Genomic DNA, 23,665 nt, shown 5'->3' with positions numbered 1-23,665 from the left:
ATTTTAAGCACAGATCATTCATACCATCAGATAAATGATCTGTGTTTCTGGTTCCTAGCCCTTAACAATCTAGAGGAGGCCTCCTCAGAACCTCAGGCCCCAGGATTCATCACTCTAGAAGGGACATTCCCAAACCACCTGAGCCACCTGGCTCCAGAGACACCTGGGCAGGTATGAGGCCTCATCTGTGCCCCCAGCACCCCCATGACAGGGCAAAGAGGAGCAGCGGCAGGAGGCTCTGATCTGGCCCTGGATGCCCTCCTATGACCGTGGTCCTTACCACGGCCTTGTCCCAGATGACAGACATCCGCTCTTCCACACCGCTGGTGCCCTCGGGAATGGCTGTGAAGTTGTCCTTCCCAATGGCCTTCTGGGCAGTGCTGAAGGTGCAGTGGGCACTGCCGGAGAGCTGCAGGTCCCCACTGGCGAAGGAGAAAAGCTCCATGTGAACGGGGAGGCTAGAGGCACCGCAGGGGCCCAGAAATGAGGGTCTAGGGTAGGCATGTGGAGTGCCATGACTTGAGTTTGGAATCCTTCTTCTCCCTCTCGCCAACTATGCGAACTTGGGTGAATTTCTTCCCCTCCCTAGGGCTCAGTTACCTTATCTGGAAAATGAGGGGGTGGGATTAGATCACCTCTTGTGTAACAAAAATGACCCACATGAGTGATGGGACTTATCCACAGAGGGCAGCAGCAAACTAGTCTCCCTGTAATTTTGGTTAGGTGGTCATCAAAACAGAGCAAATGATTTTGTCTCCCGGACCCTCAGTTGCTCAGTCTGTGAAATGGTGATGACAGTTCCTCACTCACAGCGTTGTTATGAGGAACAATGAGATCACACGTGTAATCTCACCCTAGTGCTCGACATACAATATGTATTAACTGCTGTTACCATTGCTAATATGATCACTGTAGTATCTTTTAAAATACACTAGGGAAGAGCCTGTTATCTGTGCTCAGCACTGCAGGGGAATTCTCGATATTTATTCCTCACTGCAGACTCTAGTCTAGCGGATGGATGGGTGGCTCCAGTCTTCATCCCATCGTTCCCAAGATGCCTCCACACAATGCCCGCTGCTTGTCATTCTGCACCAACCTGGCCAGCAAGGAGTTGATGTAGTCAGGGGTAGTTGGGTCAGGACTCAGAGGCGGGGATGTCACAAACGCAGCCGCCTTGGCCCAGTTCTTGCTCCAGTAATGGGTCCCATCCGTGCCCAGGCTGGCGGTGATGGGCTCACCAAAGACCACGTTTCCTGCAACAGGTAGGACAGAGGTAATGGGTGATACAATATATGTGCTGCCCTGGGCCGGGCTTAGATAATCATAGCCCCTAAGCCTACTCAAGGCTGTGGCTCTGGAGTCAGGCAGGCCTGGGTTCAAGTCCATGTTCCCCCACTTTTCTAAGCCTCTGCTTTTCTATCTTCTAAATGGGAACAATTCTGTATTCTGTAGAAGCCCCTAGTTGCAAGATGCAGCATCAATTCTCAAATTCTGAGGCAAATTAACATTTGAGGCAAAAAAAAAAAAAAAAAATATATATATATATATATATATATATATATATATATATATATATATATATAAATTGGAAGATTCATCCTCATTTCAGAAATGTTAAAATGTGGAATAAATAGGTCCTGGGGCTTCCCAGGTGGCGCAGTGGTTGGGAGTCCACCTGCCAATGCGGGGGACACGGGTTCGTGTCCTGGTCCAGGAAGATCCCACATGCCGCGGAGCGGCTGGGCCCGTGAGCCATGGGCTCTGAGCCTGAGCGTCCGGAGCCTGTGCTCCGCGACAGGAGAGGCCACAACGGTGAGAGGCCCGCGGACTGCAAAAAAAACAAAAACAAAACAAAAAACAGGTCCTGGAATTGATGAAATAAGACGACGTCTACTTCTCAGCCTTGTGAAAAAGAAAGGTTTGGCATACACAAAGTGTCTGCCACATAAGAGATGCTAAGCAAATGTGATTCCTTTTACACCTCTCAGTCTTCCCCACTGTAGAAGCCCAAAGCCCCATACGTGCCCACATCACTGGGAACCGCTACCTCCTGCTGTCGCAAAGACGTGCTTTGGTTCCACAAAGTAAAACCAATTCCTGAGGATGACACATCTTATTTGCAACATGTTTGTTACTCCTTAACCTAAAGCAATGAGTAATTTGCTCAAGGACACCCAACAACCAGGGACACAGCAAAGCTGAGGTTAGCTTCCCGGACCCTGTGTCTAGAATGAGAGGCTGCAATGCCCAAACGAAGGAGAGGGGAGGAAGGATACTGGGACATACACTGATCTAAACTGAGCTTGTGAAAGAAGAAGGGATAGTGATACAGAAGGTAAATGCTATCTCATAGAAGGTGGGCTGCTATCAAGTTTCTCTGTGCCAGAATCTTGGGCTAACGATTCCTGTGCAGCCCTTGGCTTCTTTAAGTTTGCTCCTCCATCTTCCACATTCAAGTTCCCCACAAGGTGGAAGTTTAAGAAGGCTCTATGGCTAGGATTACAGGTTTTGCCTTGCTTCAACTCCAATCAATTTTAGGTTTTAGTTGCCTGGATTTCTGTGTTGGGAAGAATTCTAAATATGCTTCTGGTCTCACTAGAAAAGGCTCAGGATTGATTTGTGATGTCTGCCATGGGCAAAAGAAGGAAGCAATGGCAATGATTCATATAGGACAGACCTGTTCTTTGGGGCGGCAGTGAAAAGGATCCACATAGGACTGAAGAGAATCTCAAGGGCTCTCCAAAAATATTTACCAAACTAAAGCATATGGGACCAAAAAGAAACGAAGAAATGAAAGTCAAGGCAAGCATTCAAGTACTATTAAGAGAAATACAACCTTAAAAGTGGAAGACCTATCCCTTTGGACTATCTTTAGACGGAAGACTAGAATAAGTAGAGATTGTAATTACATTATCGACACAATTGGATTTGGAGACTAGCTCTCCAAGCTGGGAGATTCTGGACAAGACGTGCTACAATTTCCTCTTCTGAAAAATGGTGATAATAAATGCCAGTTTCTCCTGGTGCTTTGTGAATTCTACATAATAATACATTTAAAGTATTTCCCCTCAATGCAGGGCATACAGTTGGTCCTCATTAAATTGAAATTCCTAATGTTGATTCTGAGCAGCCGTGCAGAGATGCTGAGGAGCACTTGGGGATTAAACACCCTGGGGCTTAAATAGTCCCCTGGTCCAGAGGGAAGAGTGAACCCTGCCATACACTGTCTTCCTGCTCTGAATGCTCTTGACTCCTTCCCTGAGAATGACGGTTCATGAGATGTTTATTGGCTTCCATCTCAGCAGCCGGTTTTTCATCACTAAAATAATGCCTCCCTTCCACCCTGGAGACACAGCTGTACTAGTTCTCCTTGCCAGAAAGTCATAAGCCAGGAGGCTAAGGGTGAGGAATTTTTCTACATGGAATTTAAAATAAGACCCAGCATATAATTGAAACACACTGTCTTTGAAGCCCCCAGGTCATCCGAGAATGGGTCCCAAGCAGGATGTGGCCATCAGCACGAGGCATGACAGGGTGAGGATAGTAGGTGGCCGTGGGGAGAGGAGTGGAGGTGTCCCCGTGCACTTTTCTTTTCCTTTTTCCCTTCTCCAAGAATGGGTAAGCAGCACTGGGCTTCATTCCTGGTTCTGTCCTGATGACTCATACCCAGCGAAGCAGCCAGGCCATATCATATGGAGACACTTAAAAGCTGAGCGAGAAAACAGCAGGCTTCCCATGAGCAGGGTAAGGTGAGCAGGTGGTGCCCCAGAATCTGCCAGCTAGAAAGGCTGGCGGGGCAATTAGGGAGATTCCCCTCCCGTAAGAAAAGGGTCCCGTTTGCCAGAAGGTCAGGCAGCCAAACACTCGGCCATCGGTCAGCTGGGACTATTTTTAGCCGCCCCAGTCACTCACATGCGGAGTTTTACAGACCAGTTCTGGGTTTGGTAGATGAATCATTCAGCTTGGTCCCACGGGCACACGGCAGTCACAATCATACAGCCGGGCCTAGGAAATCCTCCCTCCCAACCAAACGCAGAGCCCTACGGCTCCTGTGTCTCAACCACACTCTGTTCACAAGGGAGCCCATTAGTGCGTCACTGAGGACGAGAACGGAAAGCAGGAAAGCAAGTTTTGAAATGAGGGTAAGCTTGAGCTTAGCACGAGGTGAGCAAAGGAAGCCGAGTTAACAGCCATGGAGAAAAGAAACAGAAGTCAGAAGGCCATGGGGACAGAGCCAGGTCATGAAGGCCACACCGTTGGATGTCCTTTGGAGACCCATTCAATGCCTTCTCTGAAATAACCTGGGCTACCCTGAGTGGCTCAGGGGGTGGGACCTCCTCCCTATACACTGCCCTCAACCCTGGCCAATCAATTACACCACCTCCGGAGCAGATATTGGTTCAGAGATGAGCCCACAACCCAAGCCAAGGCAGTGGCAGTATTCCTGGGGACTTTCGCTTGAGCTATTGGAAAAGATGTTCTCTACTCCCTCACCATGCCCCCACCAAGTGTAGAGGACAAGAACAGCTCTTAGCATTTATTCCTGTCATTGTTCATACTGAAAAGAGAGGAAAGCAGAGTCCAGAAAGGAATAACAGTGATAGAGCTCTAATATCAGTGTTTAAACCCCTTGATCCAGCCATGCCTGAAACACCCTCAACCAATAATTTACTTGTTGAAGTCCATCTGAGGAGGGTCTTTGACTGCTGCACCAAATATGATCTTCATGAATATGTCCAGTTATAAAGTTCAGATAACATGAACTGACAGCGAAAGATCCCAGGGAGGAAAAGAGAGGCACCAATTCTCCAAAGAACTGATTCAAGCTGTGTCGTCTCGGGCAGACCACTTACCCTTCCTGAGCCTCAATTTACTCATCTGCCAAGTAGTAGAAATCCTGGGATCCTGCCATCCACACAGGATGCAGAAAGGATCCAATGGGCTAACAAGGATGAGGGGCTTCCCTGAGAGCAAGGCAATGAGCAAAATAGGCACCATGTATACAGGACAGCCAAGGGAAAGGAGCCACATGGCTCGTTAGGGGCTCTGAGATCTTCGGAGCACAAATCACCTTTTTTCCTGGCTTGTGAGATGAGGTCGGCTGCACTCTTGCTCATGACCTTCGTGACATAGAGAGGACAGTTGGTTTGGCTGGCGATGGTGATGGCACGGAACACAGCCTCAGCTTCCAGCTGCAAAAAAAAAGTCCCCGGGAGTCAAGGGGAGCACGAACCTCTCAGAGTGCCACTCCCCTGTCTCTACAAACTGAGAATGCAGTGCTGCACAGAGGTTAAAAGCCTGGAAGATCTGCAGTTAGACGCCCTGGATCCAAACCTCAGAACTACAGCTTCCCAGCTGTGTTGCTTCACTGGGCTTCTCAAAAGTGCAGATCAGCCCAGAGATAAACCCACCCACCTATGGTCAACTAATCTACAACAAAGGAGACAAGGATATACAATGGAGAAAAGACAGTCTCTTCAATAAGTGGTGCTGGGAAAACTGGACAGCTACATGTAAAAGAATGAAATAAGAACACTCTCTAACACCATACACAAAAATAAACTCAAAATGGATTAAAGACCTAAATGTAAGGCAGGATACTGTACAAACTCTTAGAGGAAAACATAGGCAGAACACTCTATGACATAAATCACAGCAAGATCCTTTTTGACCCACCTCCTAGAGTAATGAAAATTAAAAAAAATAATTTAAAAATGGGACCTAATTAAACTTAAAAGCTTCTGCACAGCAAAGGAAACCATAAACAAATCGAAATGACAACCCACAGAAAGGGAGAAAATATTTGCCAACGAAGTGACTGACAAGTGATCTCCAAAATATACAAACAGCTCATGCAGCTCTATGTCAAAAAAACAAACAACCCAATCAAAAATGAGCAGAAGATCTAAATAGACATTCTCCAAAGAAGACATAGAGATGGCTAACAGACACATGAAAAGATGCTCAACATCACTAACTATCAGAGAAATGCAAATCAAAACTATAATGAGGTATCACCTCATACTGGTGAGAATGGCCATCATCAGAAAACCTACAAACAATAAATGCTGGAGAGGGTGTGGAGAAAAGGGAACCCTCTTGCACTGTTGGTGGGAATGTAAATTGATACAGCCACTATGGAGAACAGTATGGAGGTTCCTTAAAAACTAAAAATAGAGTTACCATATGATCCAGCAATCCCACTCCTGGGCATATATCCAGAGAAAACCATAATTCAAAAACATACATGCACCCCAATGTTCACTGCAGCACTATTTACAACAGCCAGGACATGGAAGCAACCTAAATGTCCATCAACGGATGAATGGATAATGAAGATGTGGTGTGTACACACACACACACACACACACACACACAGGAATATTACTCAGCCATAAAAAAGAACGAAATAATGCCATTTGTAGCAACGAGGATGGACCTAGAGATTATCATGGCCCTAGAAATTATCGTAAGTAAAGTAAGTCAGAGAGAGACAAACATCATAGGATATCGCTTAAATGTGGAATCTAATAAAATGGTACAAATGAACTTATTTTAAAAACAGAAATAGAGTCACAGACATAGAAAACAAATTTATGGTTACCAGGGGTGGGGGAAAGGGGACAGTAAATTGAGAGATTGTGACTGACATATACACACTATTATATATAAAATAGATAACTAATAAGGACCTACTGTATAGCACAGAGAACTCTACTAGCTACTCTGTAATGAAATCAACTATACGCCAATAAAAATTAAAAATTAAAAAAGGAAGTGGAGATAGGGAGGGTGTATCAGGGGACGGTGGGGTGAGAGCAGTGCCTGGCCAGAGTGGGCGCTGCATCAGCAAAGCTAGAGTTTTCCCTTGGCCTATTCTCTCCTCTCCCAGTGATTATCACAAAGGCCACATGTGATGGAAGTCTTTGCTCCCCAGTCTGCCCAGGGCAGAATCTCTGGCAAAACACAATCCCAACACCAGTATGTATAAATAACCAGTGAAGGCAACTAGGCATTAAGTCCTTTCCTGCAGCAATGGGTGGTCAGTGATGGGTTCGCTCCCACAGGCATTTCTTACACTAATAATTCCCAGGCTTCTCAACACAAAGATTTCGTTTATCACTGATTTTCCTCCAGCCCACCCTAATGTAGAATTCATGTTTTCAAATATACTAACCGACCCAGTTGAATTTAATGAGTAAGAAATAATAAATCATCCCTTATTTTATTAACAAAGCAGGATCTTAGAGCTCAGCCTCTCTCATGAGCTGGATCTGTGTTCTGGTTCTGCCACTTAGAAGCCAGGTGATCTCAGGGATGTTACACAACTTCCCAAAGACTCAGTTTCCTGGTCCATAAAGCGGGGATAATAATAGGACGTGACACACAGGGCTGTTCAGAGAATTAACAGAGTTCATCCTTGTAAGGCAATTAGGTCAATCCTGGAACAAGGCAAGTGTTCCTTGAAGGCTGGCTATTGGTTGCATTGCTGATGACGGCTTCTGACCAGTGGGAGAGGCTGCGTTACTACCCAAAGCCCGAATTGGTCCAATTCAGCCCAACGCAGACACGCTGGCGTTTTTCCTTTCAATCAGCAACAGCTCCTTTTTAGATGGATATGACCCTCTGGTTAGCCATGCAACCCAACACTTTAAAAAATATCGAAAATAGCTTGCAGATACATGCCCAGTGTTTGTATAACGCAAACCAGTCACTGCCCTTGGTGAGTGTGACTTAGGAGAAAGACTCTAAGAACTTGGCTGGTCCAGCCAGCATCCCCCAAGCTGCACTTTGTTCCACGTGGTGAGATCAAGATCCTGGAGCCCCAAGCACAGGTGAACGTGGCCACCTTCCTGAAGCACCCAGACGTCAGAGTGGCTGTCTCCGAGCCTCGGCTTCAGCTCTCTGAACAGCATTACTCCAGATGCTATCTAGGTGCGCTTTGAACTGAAGAGGGGCTTCAGAGCCCCTCCTGCGCCCTCCTTCTTCATGCCTGTGCTGCCCACTCCAGCTCCTCCACGACTGCAGTCCCGGCCCCTTTGATCTCATCCCCCCTGCTCCAAGCACCGCGGGGTTTTCAGCACCTTGACAACATGACTATCTTTGGAAGGTTACATCACCCTCCAACTTCACCCAAACGGGCTTCCAGTGTTGTCGAGATCTGCAGCTGAGAGGCTTTTTACTAAAAAGGAGATGGGAACAGGGAGGAGAGTAGGGTTGGTGGGGTGGGGGGGGTTGGAAAAACAAACCAAGGAACAAAAATAGACTCTGCTCAGAAATCCCCTGGCTGCTGCTGCAGAAATCGATCTTGCCAGGACTTCTCCACAGTGAACAGCATTGAAGAAGTTTCACAAACAGTACTGATCACCCTGGCCTACTCACACAGGGTAAACAATTTTCCAGTCCCTCAAACGTGATGGCCAGTGGCTTAATCTCTCTGAGCTCCTGCTTCTTTATGTAACGATAATACCCAGACTGGGGCAAGGATAACCGTTATCTCCATTAAATGCAATGAGCATAGTACTGGGTATAGGCAAATACTCCAAAGAAGGGACCTGGTATTAAGGAGACCGACTTTTCCGGAGGGCTGTGACTGTAACCTTGATCACACAATTATAAATTATTTCAACTGGCAACAAAAATATCATTAAACACAATGGAGCTTCTAGGGTGCTAATAATGTTCTGTTTCTCCAACTGGGTGCTAGTTACACAAGTGTGTTCAGTTTGGGAAAATCCATTCCTTTATGAGAGGAACAGTATTCTCTATGTGTGCTACGTTTTCTTTTTTAAAAAGATCCTAACAGAGACAGCCAACGGGAATACTGTGATTTCTGGTTCTGGCTCCTTCTTCTTCCTGTTGTAGAGAGTACAGAGCTTGGGATGATACAACAGGAAAGGATTTGCTTTGTTGACATGGAGGGCCTGGAATTTGCTGCAGGTGCCAGACCCAGGCTGATCTCCCAAAGCCAATGTGCTCTCAGCCATATGGGCAGCCCATTCCCAGCTCCAGGCCTGTGCCAGCAGCTGAAGCTGCTGACAGCTCAGAGACGTGGAATCAGCCACTAGTTACCATTCTTTGGTTCTTTAGCTCCTAAGCACTGATGCTAATCAGCATTCATCTTACACGTGGGAAGAACGCACCTGGATGACCTCATCACCATACACAAATCAATAGATATAATGTGTGCGACAAACCCATTCGGCCCCCTGTCGATATTGTGCAGGACTCATAATATGGAATAAAGCAATAGTGGAAATGTCTGAGATTCACATGATTAAGAAAGGATTTAGATATTTACCAGTCCTAATGAGTAACTGTGCAACACCCTCCGACTTGTATTGTCTTTAGAGAGATCAGGGGCCACAAGTAAACACTCCCTTTCCACTCCTTGCTAATTTCCTCAGGGGCCTTGAGTTGGGTCTGTCAGATGTGGTCTTTGGAAGCAATGTTCCAGTTTCTGTCTGGTATTCACAGAGTCCCACCACCTTTCAGAGATGTTTGTTCACACACCTTATGTGTGTGTGCCAACAGAGGGGGAGCTGAACGCAAACACTACAATGTAAAATGGGCAGCAGGCCATAAAGCAGGCTGCTGCGATGACGGGAGTCTCCCGGAAGATGAGGCTAAAAAAAAAAGAGCCTCCATTGCTACTGCTTCTCTCCCTCCACCCCTCTCCCTACCACATCCTCCTGAAAATTACCTCCTCTGGTCTGCTCAGTACATGGCCTTCTGGGCCAGTTATCCCCATTTCCAACATCCGGGTTTGCTCCTAGAATGAGAAAAGAATGGAGAAGAGTTTTTATATGAGCTCAACCAAGGTTTGAAAGAGTTAGGCTGGTATATTCTAATCTAAAGATGTGTTCAAGGGAAAGAAAAGAATCAAATGGGGATGTTGAACAAATTTGTTAATTCTATACCTGGAATTGCAAAACAGGGTAGAGTCTTAACTAAAAGAAGAAAAGAGGCTTTAAGGGTGGCTTTTTTTATTAAAAGGACGACAGTCTGTCAAAGTATCAAGTTTTTTCTCCATTACACGTCAAAAGTCGCACCAGCTCACTTATTCATTTCTTTCAGATGCAGACACCTCTGAAAGGACACTGGCTTAACTCGTTTGTTTATTCATTCATGCATTTTGAAACCCATTCCTTCAACAAAATGTATTGACTACCTGCTCCGGGAGAGGCTCCAGGTTAAGCACTTGAATTAACTTCACGGAGCTTACAGTTTCCTGCTCTGTTTCTCAAAGTCCGCTCCATCCACCACCTGCATCAGAATCTGCTGAGTTGCTTTTGTAAAAGTGCAGATGTCTAGCTTTACCCAGGTCTACCAACTCAGAATATATGAGATCAATTCTAGGTTTCTGTATTTTAATAAGCCCCTCGGGCTTTCTCATGCTTTCAATGTTTGGCTATAATAAGCCGATTCAGAATTTCACCAGACTAAATCATGCCTCTAAACAGCATTACCTGACTTAGCCTTTTGGTCAAATTCTATTTAACTAGGCTGTGGATGTGGCAGAGCTCTCTACCCCTCACAGCTGATGGCTAACTTCCTCAGACTCGGCCAGCTTTCTGGAAGCAGGAGGCTGGGCTAATCGGAACTGGCACAGATCTTCAGCCGCAGATCTGCAGTTCTGCAGGCATTCACGCTCCAGCACTGAGGCCCGTTCCTAGGAACATCGCGCTGGTGACACAGGAGATGAAGGAGGGAGTGAGCTGAACGAGGCTTTGTCTCACCTGGAAACAATGAGATGCTTACAAAGGAAGGGATCCCTTCGCCCTGGCAAAGAAGAACTCTTTTTTTGTTGGGTTTTTTTTTTTTAATTCAGGTACATTTTTTAAAGAGGAGGAGGAGGAAGGTGCGTATGCTATCAGCAACCACGAGAAGTAAAATGGTCACTGCCTCTCGCTCGACAGAACTGGACCAAAGGTCAGACAGAGGCTGATACTTCCAGCAAAGTACTTCCACTTTTCATTCTTCCTGTTCCATGTATCAAAGCTTAGATTAAATACAATTTCTTCCAAACTCTGGTGACTTTTGACACTGAACTGCCTCGTGAAGTCACACAAGGGTTGAGGTGTCCAACTAAAGCATCTTCCATCTCACACGACGCTCTCCTTCCTATCTGGTCCAAAAATACTGCGACAACGCACAGGATGGAACTCGCTCGAACGATGGTCTCCGAGCACATTCCAATCACCAGGGCAACTTTTCCATAATACACCTGACTGAGCTCTCCTATGACCTCCCGAATCTGGATCTCTGGAACTCGGAGAATCCCAGGGAGCGTTCCTTAAGCTCCACGGGTGATTCTAGTGCACTGCTCGCATTGGGATGGCCTATTCGCAAAGCCACGGTGTCCCTGTAGCTGGAAGGTTAAGAATAACACGTAGGGCTTCCCTGGTGGCGCAGTGGTTGAGAGTCCGCCTGCCAATGCGGGCGACACGGGTTCGTGCCCCGGTCCGGGAAGATCCCACATGCCGCAGAGCGGCTGGGTCCGTGAGCCATGGCCGCTGAGCCTGCCCGTCCGGAGCCTGTGCTCCGCAAAGGGAGAGGCCACAACAGTGAGAGGCCCGCGTACCGCAAAAAAAAAAAAAAAAAAAAAAGAATAACATGTAAAGACCCATGGATGCCACCTGACATGGGTGGGGGAGGTGTGGGCACCTAGAGGCACCGATCGCTGCTGTGATTACGTCACAGTTTTGGTTGCTCCAAGAGGAAAGGGACCCTGTCTTTTTCACCTTCCCCCTCCAAGGTTTGGCACATAGTAGGCACTCAGTAGATATTTGTTGGACGAAGGGCTAAAGACGCTGTACTCTCCGACTGCCCTTCCAGCTTGAAACTTTTGAAAATGTCCCTTGTTGGTACCCTTAGAAAATACTTCTTGCTCTTCAGTCACTCTGCATAACATGTAGCAAAAACTCCGAGTATAGCAGCTGCCTTCATTTAAACAATGTGATAAAATCTTTCAGCTTGAGCTGAATTTAATAAACACATACACGAAACTCATCCAAATGGAAAAGCGCCTTTATTCTTTTCCTGACCGGGAACAGATCTTCCCAAGGTGGGGCGGAGGCGGGGAGGCGGTGCGGAAGCAGACACACTTCTGTGCTAAGAAGCCTCAAAAGGAAGCTGGAAAGGGGCTCTGAGTCGGAGCCTGTCTGCCTCCACATAGGCTAGGATGAAGAAGAGGGGGTCTGATTGCTAGGGCATCTGGAGGGAGGGCTGGGGCGTCTGGCTGCTGCACGGAAAGCTTGAGAATGGGGAGGAGAGACAGCTCCACCACCACCAGGATGCCTCCCATGGGAGCAAGGCATCTGGAGCCTCTTCGGAAAATGACTTCATTATCTGGGTGTGCGGGGGATGTGGGAGAAGGCTGTCAGGGGCCTGACTAATTAACCTCCTCGGTCATAAGGGAGTGGAAACTGCACGCTTAACTCACCTCCTCCGCTAGAGAGACAGCCCTGAGAGTCTGAAATCCTAACAGCTGGAGCCTGCACAGCCCAGGCGCTGCCTCTCCGGGAGCCTGCAGCTGGACTGGTGGAGAAGGACCCTTCTCCACCATCTCTGGGTAAAGATGCTCACTGAGGCACATCCCCTGAGAAGCTAAGATTGTGTCCTCCCAGTTGCTGGCTGTGATCCCTGGGCCAGTGACCTCATCCTTCAGAGCCTCAGTGTTCTCATCTATAAAACAGGGAGGAGGGTGGGCGCCACCTTGAAAGGCTTGGGCGAAGATTAAATGGGAACATACGAGAGCCCTGACTAGGGCTGGCACATGGTAGGAAGCGCTCCCCAGGTGGGTCCTGCTGTTAGAAGCTGACGGGTCTGAGACGAGGGTCGGCCTCAGTGTGTTCCCACACCCCTGCCGACCACATTCGCCATGTCCTGGACAACTTCTAAAGCACAGCCCGAGTACTCCAGAGCTCTGGAATGCATCTGTTTTGGCTCCCTGCTATAGCCTAGTGCTGCACAAGGCACTGCACTGGCACAAAGCACTCAGGAAATACTCTTAAAAGAATGAATAATGGTTTCTTGCTGTTAATGTTATCGAATGGACTAAGAGAGCTGACACTGTTTGCTGGCTGCCGCCTCCTAGCGGAAGCCAATCCTGAATGCTTCCGAGATCAACAAAACCCTGGCGAAGACACATCTGTGCATCTAGCCCATTAAGCAACCCAGGAGATGGCGAGAGAAGTGCTTTCTGCTTCCTTACAAATGATCGATTTGGGCCTTGGGGCCCTTGCTTTCATCACTCTTTCCTCAGGTTTCTCAATATGATTTCTAGGAAATCAGTGGGATGTCTGATCCCCACAAGACCTGAATTCATTATCTAAGGCCATGAGTTCCGCAGTCCTGGCTCAGATTTCCAGCTTCTGAAAAATGCTGTCTTAGAGTTTTTCTTTAGGACTGAGCGTGACACGTACCTTGGACTCATTTTCAAAACAGACTCAGCGATGCTCTCCCACTAAATGGCCCAATTTGAAAACCTCCTCTGCCAGGATGCCTTTTCTGATTCCCCAGAATGGCCAGACGGCTCCCTGCTCTCCAGCATCTTCTGCTTTCTCCCTAGCTTGTCTATTTGCCCTCATAATTCCTCCTCCTAGACTGTGAGGTCCTTGAGGGCAGGTTCTGTTCTTAGCAGAGTACTTACGAGGGTGCCTGGCACATACTGAGAGCTCTGGCAACAATGAAGAAATGAGAAAATAAATGGGAGGCAGACCCTAGCCCAAGCAGGAAGTGTACTGGAGGGAGCTGCGCTGTGTTACCTGGGCAATGATATCCCCATTCTCAGCGTGCACCTGAGCGATGGCTCCCAGCTCTCCCAGACAGGTGAAGATCTCATACAGCTGAAACAGAAATGAGTCTTTGTCACATTCACAAGACCCAGTGCCTTTAGCAATCTCATGCAAGGGCCAACGACTAGGGCCAGAGCTAAAATAAATGGGATGAACTAGAGGAAATAAGTGACTAGGGCAGAAATACAGACTAAAACATGCACAACCAAAGAGGAGTGCTAATCCAAAGGAACTCTAGGAAACTGTCTATATAAGGAACCCAGCATGTCTCCTAGGCAGACAGGGCACACATCTAACAGAGTGATACTGACCCCCCTACTCTGCCTCCTGCACACACTTTAAATGGAATTACTTCCCACTGAACTCAGATAGAGCTTCAGAATCCTTCTTAACACTCCTGAAAGGCACTGCAGCCTGGCCAGAAGCTAACTCAAAAGCTGAAACCTCTATCTCTTAGCCCCTCAAGGCAGACCACCCTTCATCTCCTTGCCCGGTGGTATGGGAATTCATTTTCTGTATTTCTTCTGAGAAGCTGAGAGTTGTCTAAAACAAGCACACCCCATGCATTTCGGAGAGAGTCAGAGGCAAGCTGGTACGATTACCCCAAAGAGTAGACGGCCCTCCTTAATCCCACAGGGCTGAGCACTTACACTCCCCCGAGTTCCCGAGGGGTGTAGAGTTTGTTTGGTAGATGGGAGATTTAGACACGCCCTTCCTCTTGTCCTTTTGAGAAGGCTGCTGCCAGTGGAAATGTTAGTTCCCTGTCTGCCTTGCCCCGGGCACCCTGCCCGTTACCTTATTTAAAATGTAGCGTAAACGGCGAGGACTTCAGGAAGCTCTCTTGCCCAGCAGTCTCCCACACTGACCACAGTAACTCATGTGCAAAGAGCCAAGGTCACCGGCAACCACAGGAAAGCCATCCAGAGCCCCCAAACCACACAGTGATGGGTTATTACCTCTGTGTTCGACATTTGATACAAATCCTTATAGGCCATGTAAACCATGAAGGAGTTCACCCCTGCAAGAGAGGGATGGGAGGGAAGACAGGAGGAAGACAGCATTATCACGACCCTGCTGCATCCTGTGCTCCCACTGTGACACCCCCCGGGCCCTGAGGGCATCGCAGGCCCCTGCCCAATGCAAAGCGGATGCGTCCCATTCTCCAAGAGCATTTTTCTATTTCCTCCTCTACCCTGTAAAATTGACGATTCCTATGACGTCACAGCAGAATGGTCTCTTCTTCTGCGGCTCCTTCCTGCCTCCCCCTCCACAGTTCCCAGCCCAGAGGGCCAACAAGCCTCGACCCTGCTCAAGGCAGGATACAGTGTCAGGAATCACTGCAGCACACTAGCCGTGTACACACACTAGGAGTGGCACCACGTGCTGGGTCAGCGAGCTTGGAAACGCTAACCCCTTGAGCCTCGGTTTCCTCATCTGTAAAATGGAAACATAACACCATCCTGCTTCGTAAGGTGGTTGGAAACTTTAAAAGACAACACATGCAAAACTCTTAGCACCAGCACGTGGTTGATCTCCTGGGAGCGGTTTATTTTGCTCTTTGTGAGTGCCTGCTCTCCACCAGGCCTGGGCAAGGTGTTGGGTCTGAAAGAGAACTAAGATCTAGAGCCTGTCCTAGGGGAAGTAACAGAGCTAATGCAGAGAAGTCAAGGTTCACCTTGGGCTTAAATATCTAAGTCACCAGCGTTACAAGGAAAGAACCATTTAATTTCTCCCCCCAAATACACTATTAATAGAGTAATTTACAGAAACAGGTGGGACTGGGGGACAGAGAGTCATTTAGAGGAAAGGAGGGTAATTTTGTTCTCCAGCCATTAGGGCCATCTCAGCCCACAGTACTCCAGGCCAAAAGTGGACTGTAATCTGGGACCTTCCCTACCCAGAATGGTGCAACTCAGGGCAGTTTTTCCCAACACAATCCTTCCCACAAGCCTCTGGGTCATCCGTGGTATGACTCAGTCCCTTCAGAAGGGAAGTGGGGGGCTTCCCTGGTGGCGCAGTGGTTGAGAGTCCGCCTGCCGATGCAGGGGACATGGGTTCATGCCCCGGTCTGGGAAGATCCCACATGCCACAGAGCGGCTAGGCCCGTGAGCCATGGCCACTGAGCCTGCGCGTCCAGAGCCTGTGCTCCGCAACGGGAGAGGCCACAACAGTGAGAGGCCCACATACCACAAAAACAACAACAACAAAAAAAAAACAGAAAAAAAAAAAAAAAAAGGGAAGTGGGTGTTAAAGCCATTCACTTTTCTACCTAGTTGAGATGCAGTGTGAAAGGAGACACAGAAAGAAGGGAGGCAGGAGACTTCCCTGGCGGTCCAGTGGTTAAGACTCCACACTTCCACTGCAGGGGCCGCGGGTTTGATCCCTGGTGTGGGAACTAAGATCCCGCAAGCCGGCTGTGCGGCCAAAACAAAAAAAGGGAGGGGTTAATCTCACCCTCTGTATCAGATAGTGAGAACTGGGCAGAGCTTGTGGGGTGAGCGGGGGATGCAAAGGAGAGCTCGTCCTCTGGGAGGTCATCCCCTCCCCCAAACCCCGAGCACACTGCCTTCCACTGCACTCCTGGCCTTTGCATCAAGACTGCTCATCGATAACAGTATTATAAAATTTGTATAATAATAATTATAATAATATTATTAGTACTAGTATCGTAGCACTATTGTTACTATTATAACAATATTCTGCATCTTGCGGCCTTTATCCTATTGCTCTGCACCGGCCTGCTTCCTTTTGCCATGGATACTGGCAGAGGCCATTCCTCATACTCCCCTAAGTCCTCCAGGCCCCCATCGGATGCGGAGCACGTCACATGTCTGCGGGCATGTAGAGAGGGTGGTGCGTGTGTGAAATACTTGACCATCAGAACACAGAAAGAAGTAAACATAGAAGAATCTAAGTCAATGGGAACCTAAATCATGGACTCATAGAGAGGACACAGACACACGCAGATACATACATACACACATACACACACACACACACACACACACACACACACAACTTTCAGGCCCTAAGCTCCTATCTGGAGTACGAACACATCTTTGCTCCCAGAAATGTCTTAGCCTTTTCCGAGGATGCGATTGTTACATAATAGTAATGGTTGGATCTTTGGAATCACAATGATAGAGGTTAAACATTCCTAATCTCGTATGTACTAGCTGTATGACCTCATGTAAGACGTCAACCTCTCCTGACCTCAGTTTCTTCCTCTGTACAATGGGCAGTATTGCACGGAGGTGCAGAGCACAGGCTTTGGGTAGATCTACTGCTTACAAATTCTATGATCTTGGGCTACTTATTCGGAAGCCTCAGGTTCTCCAACAGCAGAGTAAGGATAATCATCCCTATCTCATGGGGATCCTGTAAGGAATAAGTAGGACGGCATAAAGTGTCTGGTCCATAGTGGAACCCCTATATCTGGCATTCATACTCAGGGTTCCAGGGTCCAGCAAGGAGAAGCGACTAAATGAGTGGACAGTACGGGAAGGACAGGCAAGGGGGAAGGGAGGAAGGCACATCTGGGCTCACCTTTGTCCTTGATCAGGCTCTGCACTTCCTGCTTGACGCTGTCATTCCAGTGGGTAATGTCCACGTGTAAGGAATAGTCACAGCAGCTCTTGCCATCGGCCCACTCCCGCCACTTCTCATAGGCCTCCGTCAGGCTGGACTCGGGCTCGGGCACCACGTGGTCAACTGAACAACAGAGGCCCCGCACGGGCGATTCATCAACACAGCCTTTGGTCCCCTCTGTACAGGTCTGCTCTTGCTTGCTCAGCTACGACAGCAAAGTCTCTATTTCCTGAGCATAGGATTAACCTTAGAAAGGGTTCCCGGGTGGTTTCAAGGTTGCTGATGATTCAACTGTCACTTAGCTGTGGGATCTTGGGCAAATTACTAGCTTCTCTAAACCTTAATTTTCTCATTCTTAAAACGGGCACCAAGTGGGGATGGGGACAGGGGTAACACTGCCTTCCCTCTAAGTTTGTTAAGGGATTAAATGGGAAAATGCATGGAAAGTGCTTCACCTGATGCCTGGCACATAGTAAGCGCTCCGTAAATATTAGCTATCAATTGATGAGCGCCTACTGTGTGCCATTATTACCAGTATTACGGGAGTCACTGCTGGTGATCCAAGTTGGACTCCCTTTTATGGGCAGAAGGAGGGGCTTTAAAGTTATGTCTGGGCACAAGAGAATGAATGCTCGTGCTTACTGCCGTAGCAAAGACCTGGTATCGGTTAAGTGAACTTGACGCTTGGCCCACAGATATTATTTCCATGCAAACTTTTTGTCCAGAATATGGTTTCTTTGAGGCCAAAACCTACTCTTGCAGTACCTGCAATGGTGGATAATACTTTTAAAAAGAGTAAGATTTACACCAATAACATTGGTGAGGTTAAGGCAAAAATTAGAGTTTTTCATAGTTCCCCATGGCAGTCGAGAGAAAGTATGAATTGGTACAACTTTCCTAAGAACAATTTTGAAATGTATATCAAAAACCATGACATTTTTCATACCTCAACAATTATTCCTATGCCTAAGAATTATCCCTAAGGAAATAAACACGGCTATATGCAAAATCTGGGTTCTCAAGATGTCTGCCACTATTTATATATTCATGTAAGTGAAATACTGGGAACAAAGTCTTACAATAGGGAAGTTTGGTTAAATACATAAATTGTGATACCTTCATAAAACGGATGTCAGGAGCCCATTTAAAATTTGGTAGAATAAAAATAAATGAATGGAAAGATATACATGATCTATTAATTAGTGAACATAGAAGGCTAAAGCACAGTATGTTTATTACAATCCTTTTTGTTAAATAGAAAAAAATATATAGCCAAACTGTGACAGTGAAGTGAGATTTATGGAGTTTTTTTTCTTTTCTGCATACGTAGGGTTTTTAAATTATCTACAAAGGACATGTACACTTCTGTTGTTCTTATATGCTTTCCTCTCTTCTCACGTGGAGCTCCTTCCCTAATGCAGAAGTCCAAGCCTAGTGCATATGTCCAGGTTTCTGAACAGGTCCAGCTCCTCGGCAAGATGGCAGAAGGCCGGGCCAACAGCACTGATTTCCTCAGCCTTCTAGCGCAGGCAGCCTACGTGCGCTTATCGGAAAGCAAAGGCATGGAGCTATGTTACTGATGCTTGGACCCACACCAGGGCCTTCGTGGGCAGGCCGCTGCCGAGAAGTCAGCTGGCTTCCTCCCTTTGGTCTCCCAGAATTGCACCTTTTATGGCCCTGGCACAATTTTCCTGGGTTCCCACACCCAACTAGCTGAAGCTGAACCCTGCTACTGCTCCCGTTGAAAGGAAGCAAAAGACAGTGAATAATACAGCTCAGGCTGTACTGAGTTCTTAAGTGGATGTATACCGTGGTAAACAGTGCTCTTGCTGACCACGTCGGGGGCCAGGGCTGGGACGGGAGCCAATTCATTGGGATTCCTTTGGCTTAGGAAGGAGTGCCCTGGAATGCTATCTGCTCAGTAATCCTGGCATTCAACTCCCTAGGTCTGTTTGGAATTGCAAAAGTCACCAGAAAAACAAAACAAAACAAGAGAAACAACCCCCCAGCTTGCCCAATCTTAAAGATACGAATTGGTCAAAACACAGCACAGACTAAATAACACTAACCACCAATGAAGCCTCCTAAGCTCTCAAGAACTGTTAAGTCTCATTATCATTCTCTCTGGGATGCTTCTCAGCCCCATTCTCACTGCTCTGCCTGTACTCTCTGCCCCTGCTGCCTCAGACCCAAGTTGGAAGTCCTGAAATTACTTTTTGCCCACGATCCACAACTTTTTAAGTCCACTTTCCACAGAGACTGGCCCAGAGGTGATACGTGCTGATTCCCCACCCATGGTATACCGGACCCCAGCTCTAAGGCAAACAGAGAAGACACCTGCTTTCAAGGTCATGAACCTCCTGAATCTCCTCTATGTGGTTACAGGAGCTGCCAATGTCCTCACCATAACCAGCTTTTCTCAGGTCTCATCAGGCAGAAAGTCTAAAAACTGAATTGAGGGGAAGTGTACGAGTTACCAACAGAGACCACTGCAGTTAACATGTTAGTTAAACTCACTCCCTAGGACCCCTGGCACGCTTTACAGAAATGTGTAAAGTCGGGGGACTTACTGATCATGGTGGTGCCCCCCGCTAAGGCAGCCTTGGTCCCTTGGAAGAAGTCATCCACTGTGGTCATTCCCTTGTAGGGCATCTGGAAGTGAGTGTGGACATCGATGCCTCCAGGGATCACCATTTTCCCATTGGCCTCAATGGTCTTCACCCCTCCAGGGACAATCAGATTGTCTCCAATTTGCCTGGTGAGACAGGGAAACAACCAGCAATTTAAAGGAATGACTTCCAAGATAAACATAGTATTATAAGGATTTGCAATGTTGTAACTTATGTTTATCAAAGTAGTCTTTTGCAAGTGATTCACAAGTTTAGCAATCTAGAAACAAATAAAGACAGGTATCCATAACAGAAAACATTTTTTTTATTACAAGACATTGAATATAGTTCCCTGAGTTATACAGTAGGACCCTGTTGTTTATTTTATATACAGTAGTGTGTATCTGTTAACCCCAAATTCCTAAATTATCCCTACCCCCCTTTCCCCTTTGGTAACCATAAGTTTGTTTTCTACGTCTGTGAGTTTGTTTCTGTTTTGTAAATAGGTTCATTTGTATCATTTTTTTAGATTCCATATACAAGTGATATCACAAGATATTTGTCTTTAACTTACTTCACTTAGTATGATAATCTCTAGGTCCATCCAGAAAACAATTTTTTTATAGACACAAAACAATCTGATATGCTGTTTGGTAGGACCGTGTGTCCTGGCTTAGTACCGTAACCCCAGTGGCTTAACCATGTCTAGAATATAGGGTGTGTAATAAATATTTTTTAATAAGTGTTTTTAATATCCTTTTCATTTTGTTCTTTATTTAAAGGTCAGGAAGAACATTTGCAGAAGGACCAAATGGCTGTAAAATAATGAACTGTTAGGAGAGACTGAAGGAGGTAAAGAATCGTTTTAAAGAATAGGTGTGTGAACTTTGCTATCCTCTAAATGGGTTCATCTGTGCTCCTAATAACAAATGGAATCTGTCTAGGGCATTTCACAACTCAGACTTCACTCTCAATTCCATCCTTCCCTGACAGTTTATCTGTCAATCACAGCTGATGGCAGATTCTCAAAGAGGAAGCCAAAGACGCAGATGCCTACACCAGCTGCTTTTGTACGGTCAGCATCTCAGTAGAAGTTTCAAGCCAAGGAAGGTGATTATGACAACCTCCACCAGACACAGCTTCACCCAAGAAGCTTCAGAGCATCCCAGGGAGGCAGAGAGGGGGAGACTGGGGTGGGAAGGAAGCCAGTAAGTATGCCAAGGGCACACTACACAAGACAATTGGCAAATACAACTACTCCTAGCACAATGTAACCACATAGACCATCTATGTTGCTTAGTTCACATCCTTGATTGAAACATCCAGTTAATTCCAGGTAGACTTATGATTCTTTTTTTTTTTTTACTAAACTTATTTTATTTTTGGCTGCACTGGGTCTTCATTGCTGCTCACAGGCTTTCTCTAGCTGTGGCGAGCGGGGGCTACTCTTCATTGTGGTGCGTGCGCTTCTCATTGCAGTGGCTTCTCTTGTTGCAGAGCATGGGCTCTATGCGCACAGGCTTCAGCGGTTGTGGCATGCAGGCTCAGTAGTTGTGGCGCACGGGCTTAGCTGCTCCACGGCATGTGGGATCTTCCCGGAGCAGGGCTCGAACCTGTGTCCCCTGCATTGGCAGACGGATTCTAAACCACTGCGCCACCAGGGAAGCCCTAGACTTATGATTCTTAAGGCTCTACATTATCATGAGCCCTCTCCTACCTTGGGGACACATGTACCCCACTGCCAGTGGCATGAATACTTTCCGCTTTTGTTCACAGCCAGCTAAGAAAGACACTTTCCTGGGGTAGGAAGAAGTCTACCACTTGCCTGACAAAATCTAAGTTCTACAACTAAAATGAAGTCTTCCTGACATCTCTAAGAGTTCACCCTTACCACGTCACCACTCTGCCATTTCAGAGCCACCACAATTCAAAACACACTGTGGAAAAAATGCAGCCTTGATTTTAACTCCATTCTAGTCCAGATACTGGCCAGTGTGTTCTCATTTCCCTCCCTCACTGATTCACCTCTAAGAGAAATTGAGAACCAAGGGCATGAAGAGTTGCCTGGCTTGGGTGTGCCCATGTATGTATGCTTCTACCAATTTTGACAACTGGTTTAACACCCAGTCTGAAAAAGAAAAGCCTTCCCTCCTTTTCCCCACTGAACCAATCAAGGTCCCCTTAATCCTTGAAGGCATAGCTTCTATCTCCCCTCCTTGGTCAAGTTTCTACTGACAGCCAGGTCTAATAATTAAGAGTGTGGCTCTGCCCTGGATGTGAGCTATGTGGATTTGCAATCTTGGATCTGCTAATACTAGCGTTATGACTTCGGCCAAGTTACTTAGCCTCACCATGTCTCAATTTTTTCATCTGTAAAATGTAACAAAAGTGCCTCCTCCATAGGTCTGTTGTGTAGATTAAACATTAATCTGTGTTAAGCCCAAAGAACACTGTTAGTTAGGCACATGAAAATTTAGTAAATACCAGCTATTATAATCAATAACCACCTTAATCTCACATAGCCCTCTCCTTCCTCTGGATCTCATCTCTTCTACTAATTTAATACTCGATATTGATATTATCTGGTGATGTCATGTGCTTTGCATGTACAGACATGTCACTTCCCCTAAAAGACTCTCAGGTCCCTGGGGGAAGAGAGCACGATGATTTGGGTCCCAATGATATCTACCATAGCGTGTGACATAGTACGTGTCCAGTGCCTGAGACAACTTCTTTGCACATAGCAGGTACTCCATCAATCTTCACAGGAAACAACTCTGTAAAAACTGGAGGAAATTATTTCTGTTTTTATGCTCTGTGAGTTAAGAATGTTGTTGGAGATATATCATTTTATAGGACTGGATGAAGATCATGTTTATACACCCTTTTCTCCACCACCAACACACACATCTGATGGTTAAATTCCTTCTATAACATCCTTGACAAGTGGCCTTCCAGTCTATTTTAATAGAGATGGCAAAGAAGACTCAGTTTTTGTATTCAACTATGGTAGTAGGTGCCTGAATCACTGCGTGAAGATGGATTCTGAGCCTGTATTTAGGGCTCAACTGTGAAAAGTTCTGTGATCAATTAGTGATGCCTGCCATGAGCTCTGGAATGAGGAAGAAGCATTAGGTACTAAATTTTTTTCCAACTCTGAACATCTCTAAATGAGGGAACACACTTCCACCAGAGAGTGGACTATACACAATAATGTTTTAGTAAGAGAAAAATGTAGAATTAATCGTGGCTCATATTTTGAAGAAAGTACTGTTTTACACTGGTTGGCTTGTCTAACAATTCCATTTTTCCTGCTTCTAATATGAAAAAGTATTTATGCAAATTGGCAAGGCTACCAAACACAAATATCTTCATTCTTGCATTTGTTACTCATTCATCCATTCATTCAGTCACTCATCCATTCATTCAATGCATTGATTAATATGTTGATCTTTAGCAAGTTATTTACTCTCTCTTCCTCTTTCTCCTCTATCCTCCTCTGAAAAGGGGGTAATAAGAGTACTCACTTCATAGGATTGCTGGCAGATTAAATGATAAGGCATGTAAAACATTTAACGCAGTGCCGGGCACATACTATATACTCAATAAAAGGTAGCTCTTACAAAAGTCTCTATGTGTTAAGTACTGGGGTAAGTGCTGCAGATACGG

At 46.5% G+C, this 23,665-nt stretch overlaps 1 protein-coding gene across 2 annotated transcripts in view; it reads right to left on the bottom strand.

Annotated features, from left to right (window-relative positions):
* The window catches only part of DPYSL3 (dihydropyrimidinase like 3), a 114,612-nt gene that overhangs the window by 13,671 nt on the left and 77,276 nt on the right, over positions 1-23,665 (bottom strand). For both annotated transcript variants that reach the window (XM_004280386.3, XM_004280387.3), the window contains exons 3-10: positions 19,958-20,142; positions 17,346-17,510; positions 14,756-14,817; positions 13,770-13,850; positions 9,704-9,772; positions 5,072-5,192; positions 1,097-1,253; positions 281-422 (exon numbers count right to left, since the gene is read on the bottom strand). In XM_004280386.3, coding sequence (XP_004280434.1) covers positions 281-422; positions 1,097-1,253; positions 5,072-5,192; positions 9,704-9,772; positions 13,770-13,850; positions 14,756-14,817; positions 17,346-17,510; positions 19,958-20,142 — 982 coding nt within the window. The remainder of the gene's footprint in view (positions 1-280; positions 423-1,096; positions 1,254-5,071; positions 5,193-9,703; positions 9,773-13,769; positions 13,851-14,755; positions 14,818-17,345; positions 17,511-19,957; positions 20,143-23,665) is intronic.

This window comes from Orcinus orca, chromosome 3, assembly GCF_937001465.1.
Source record: "Orcinus orca chromosome 3, mOrcOrc1.1, whole genome shotgun sequence".
Classification (NCBI taxonomy): domain Eukaryota; kingdom Metazoa; phylum Chordata; class Mammalia; order Artiodactyla; family Delphinidae; genus Orcinus; species Orcinus orca.
Note: the sequence above shows the minus strand (reverse complement) of the source record. Positions and strands in the feature narration are given on the sequence as shown.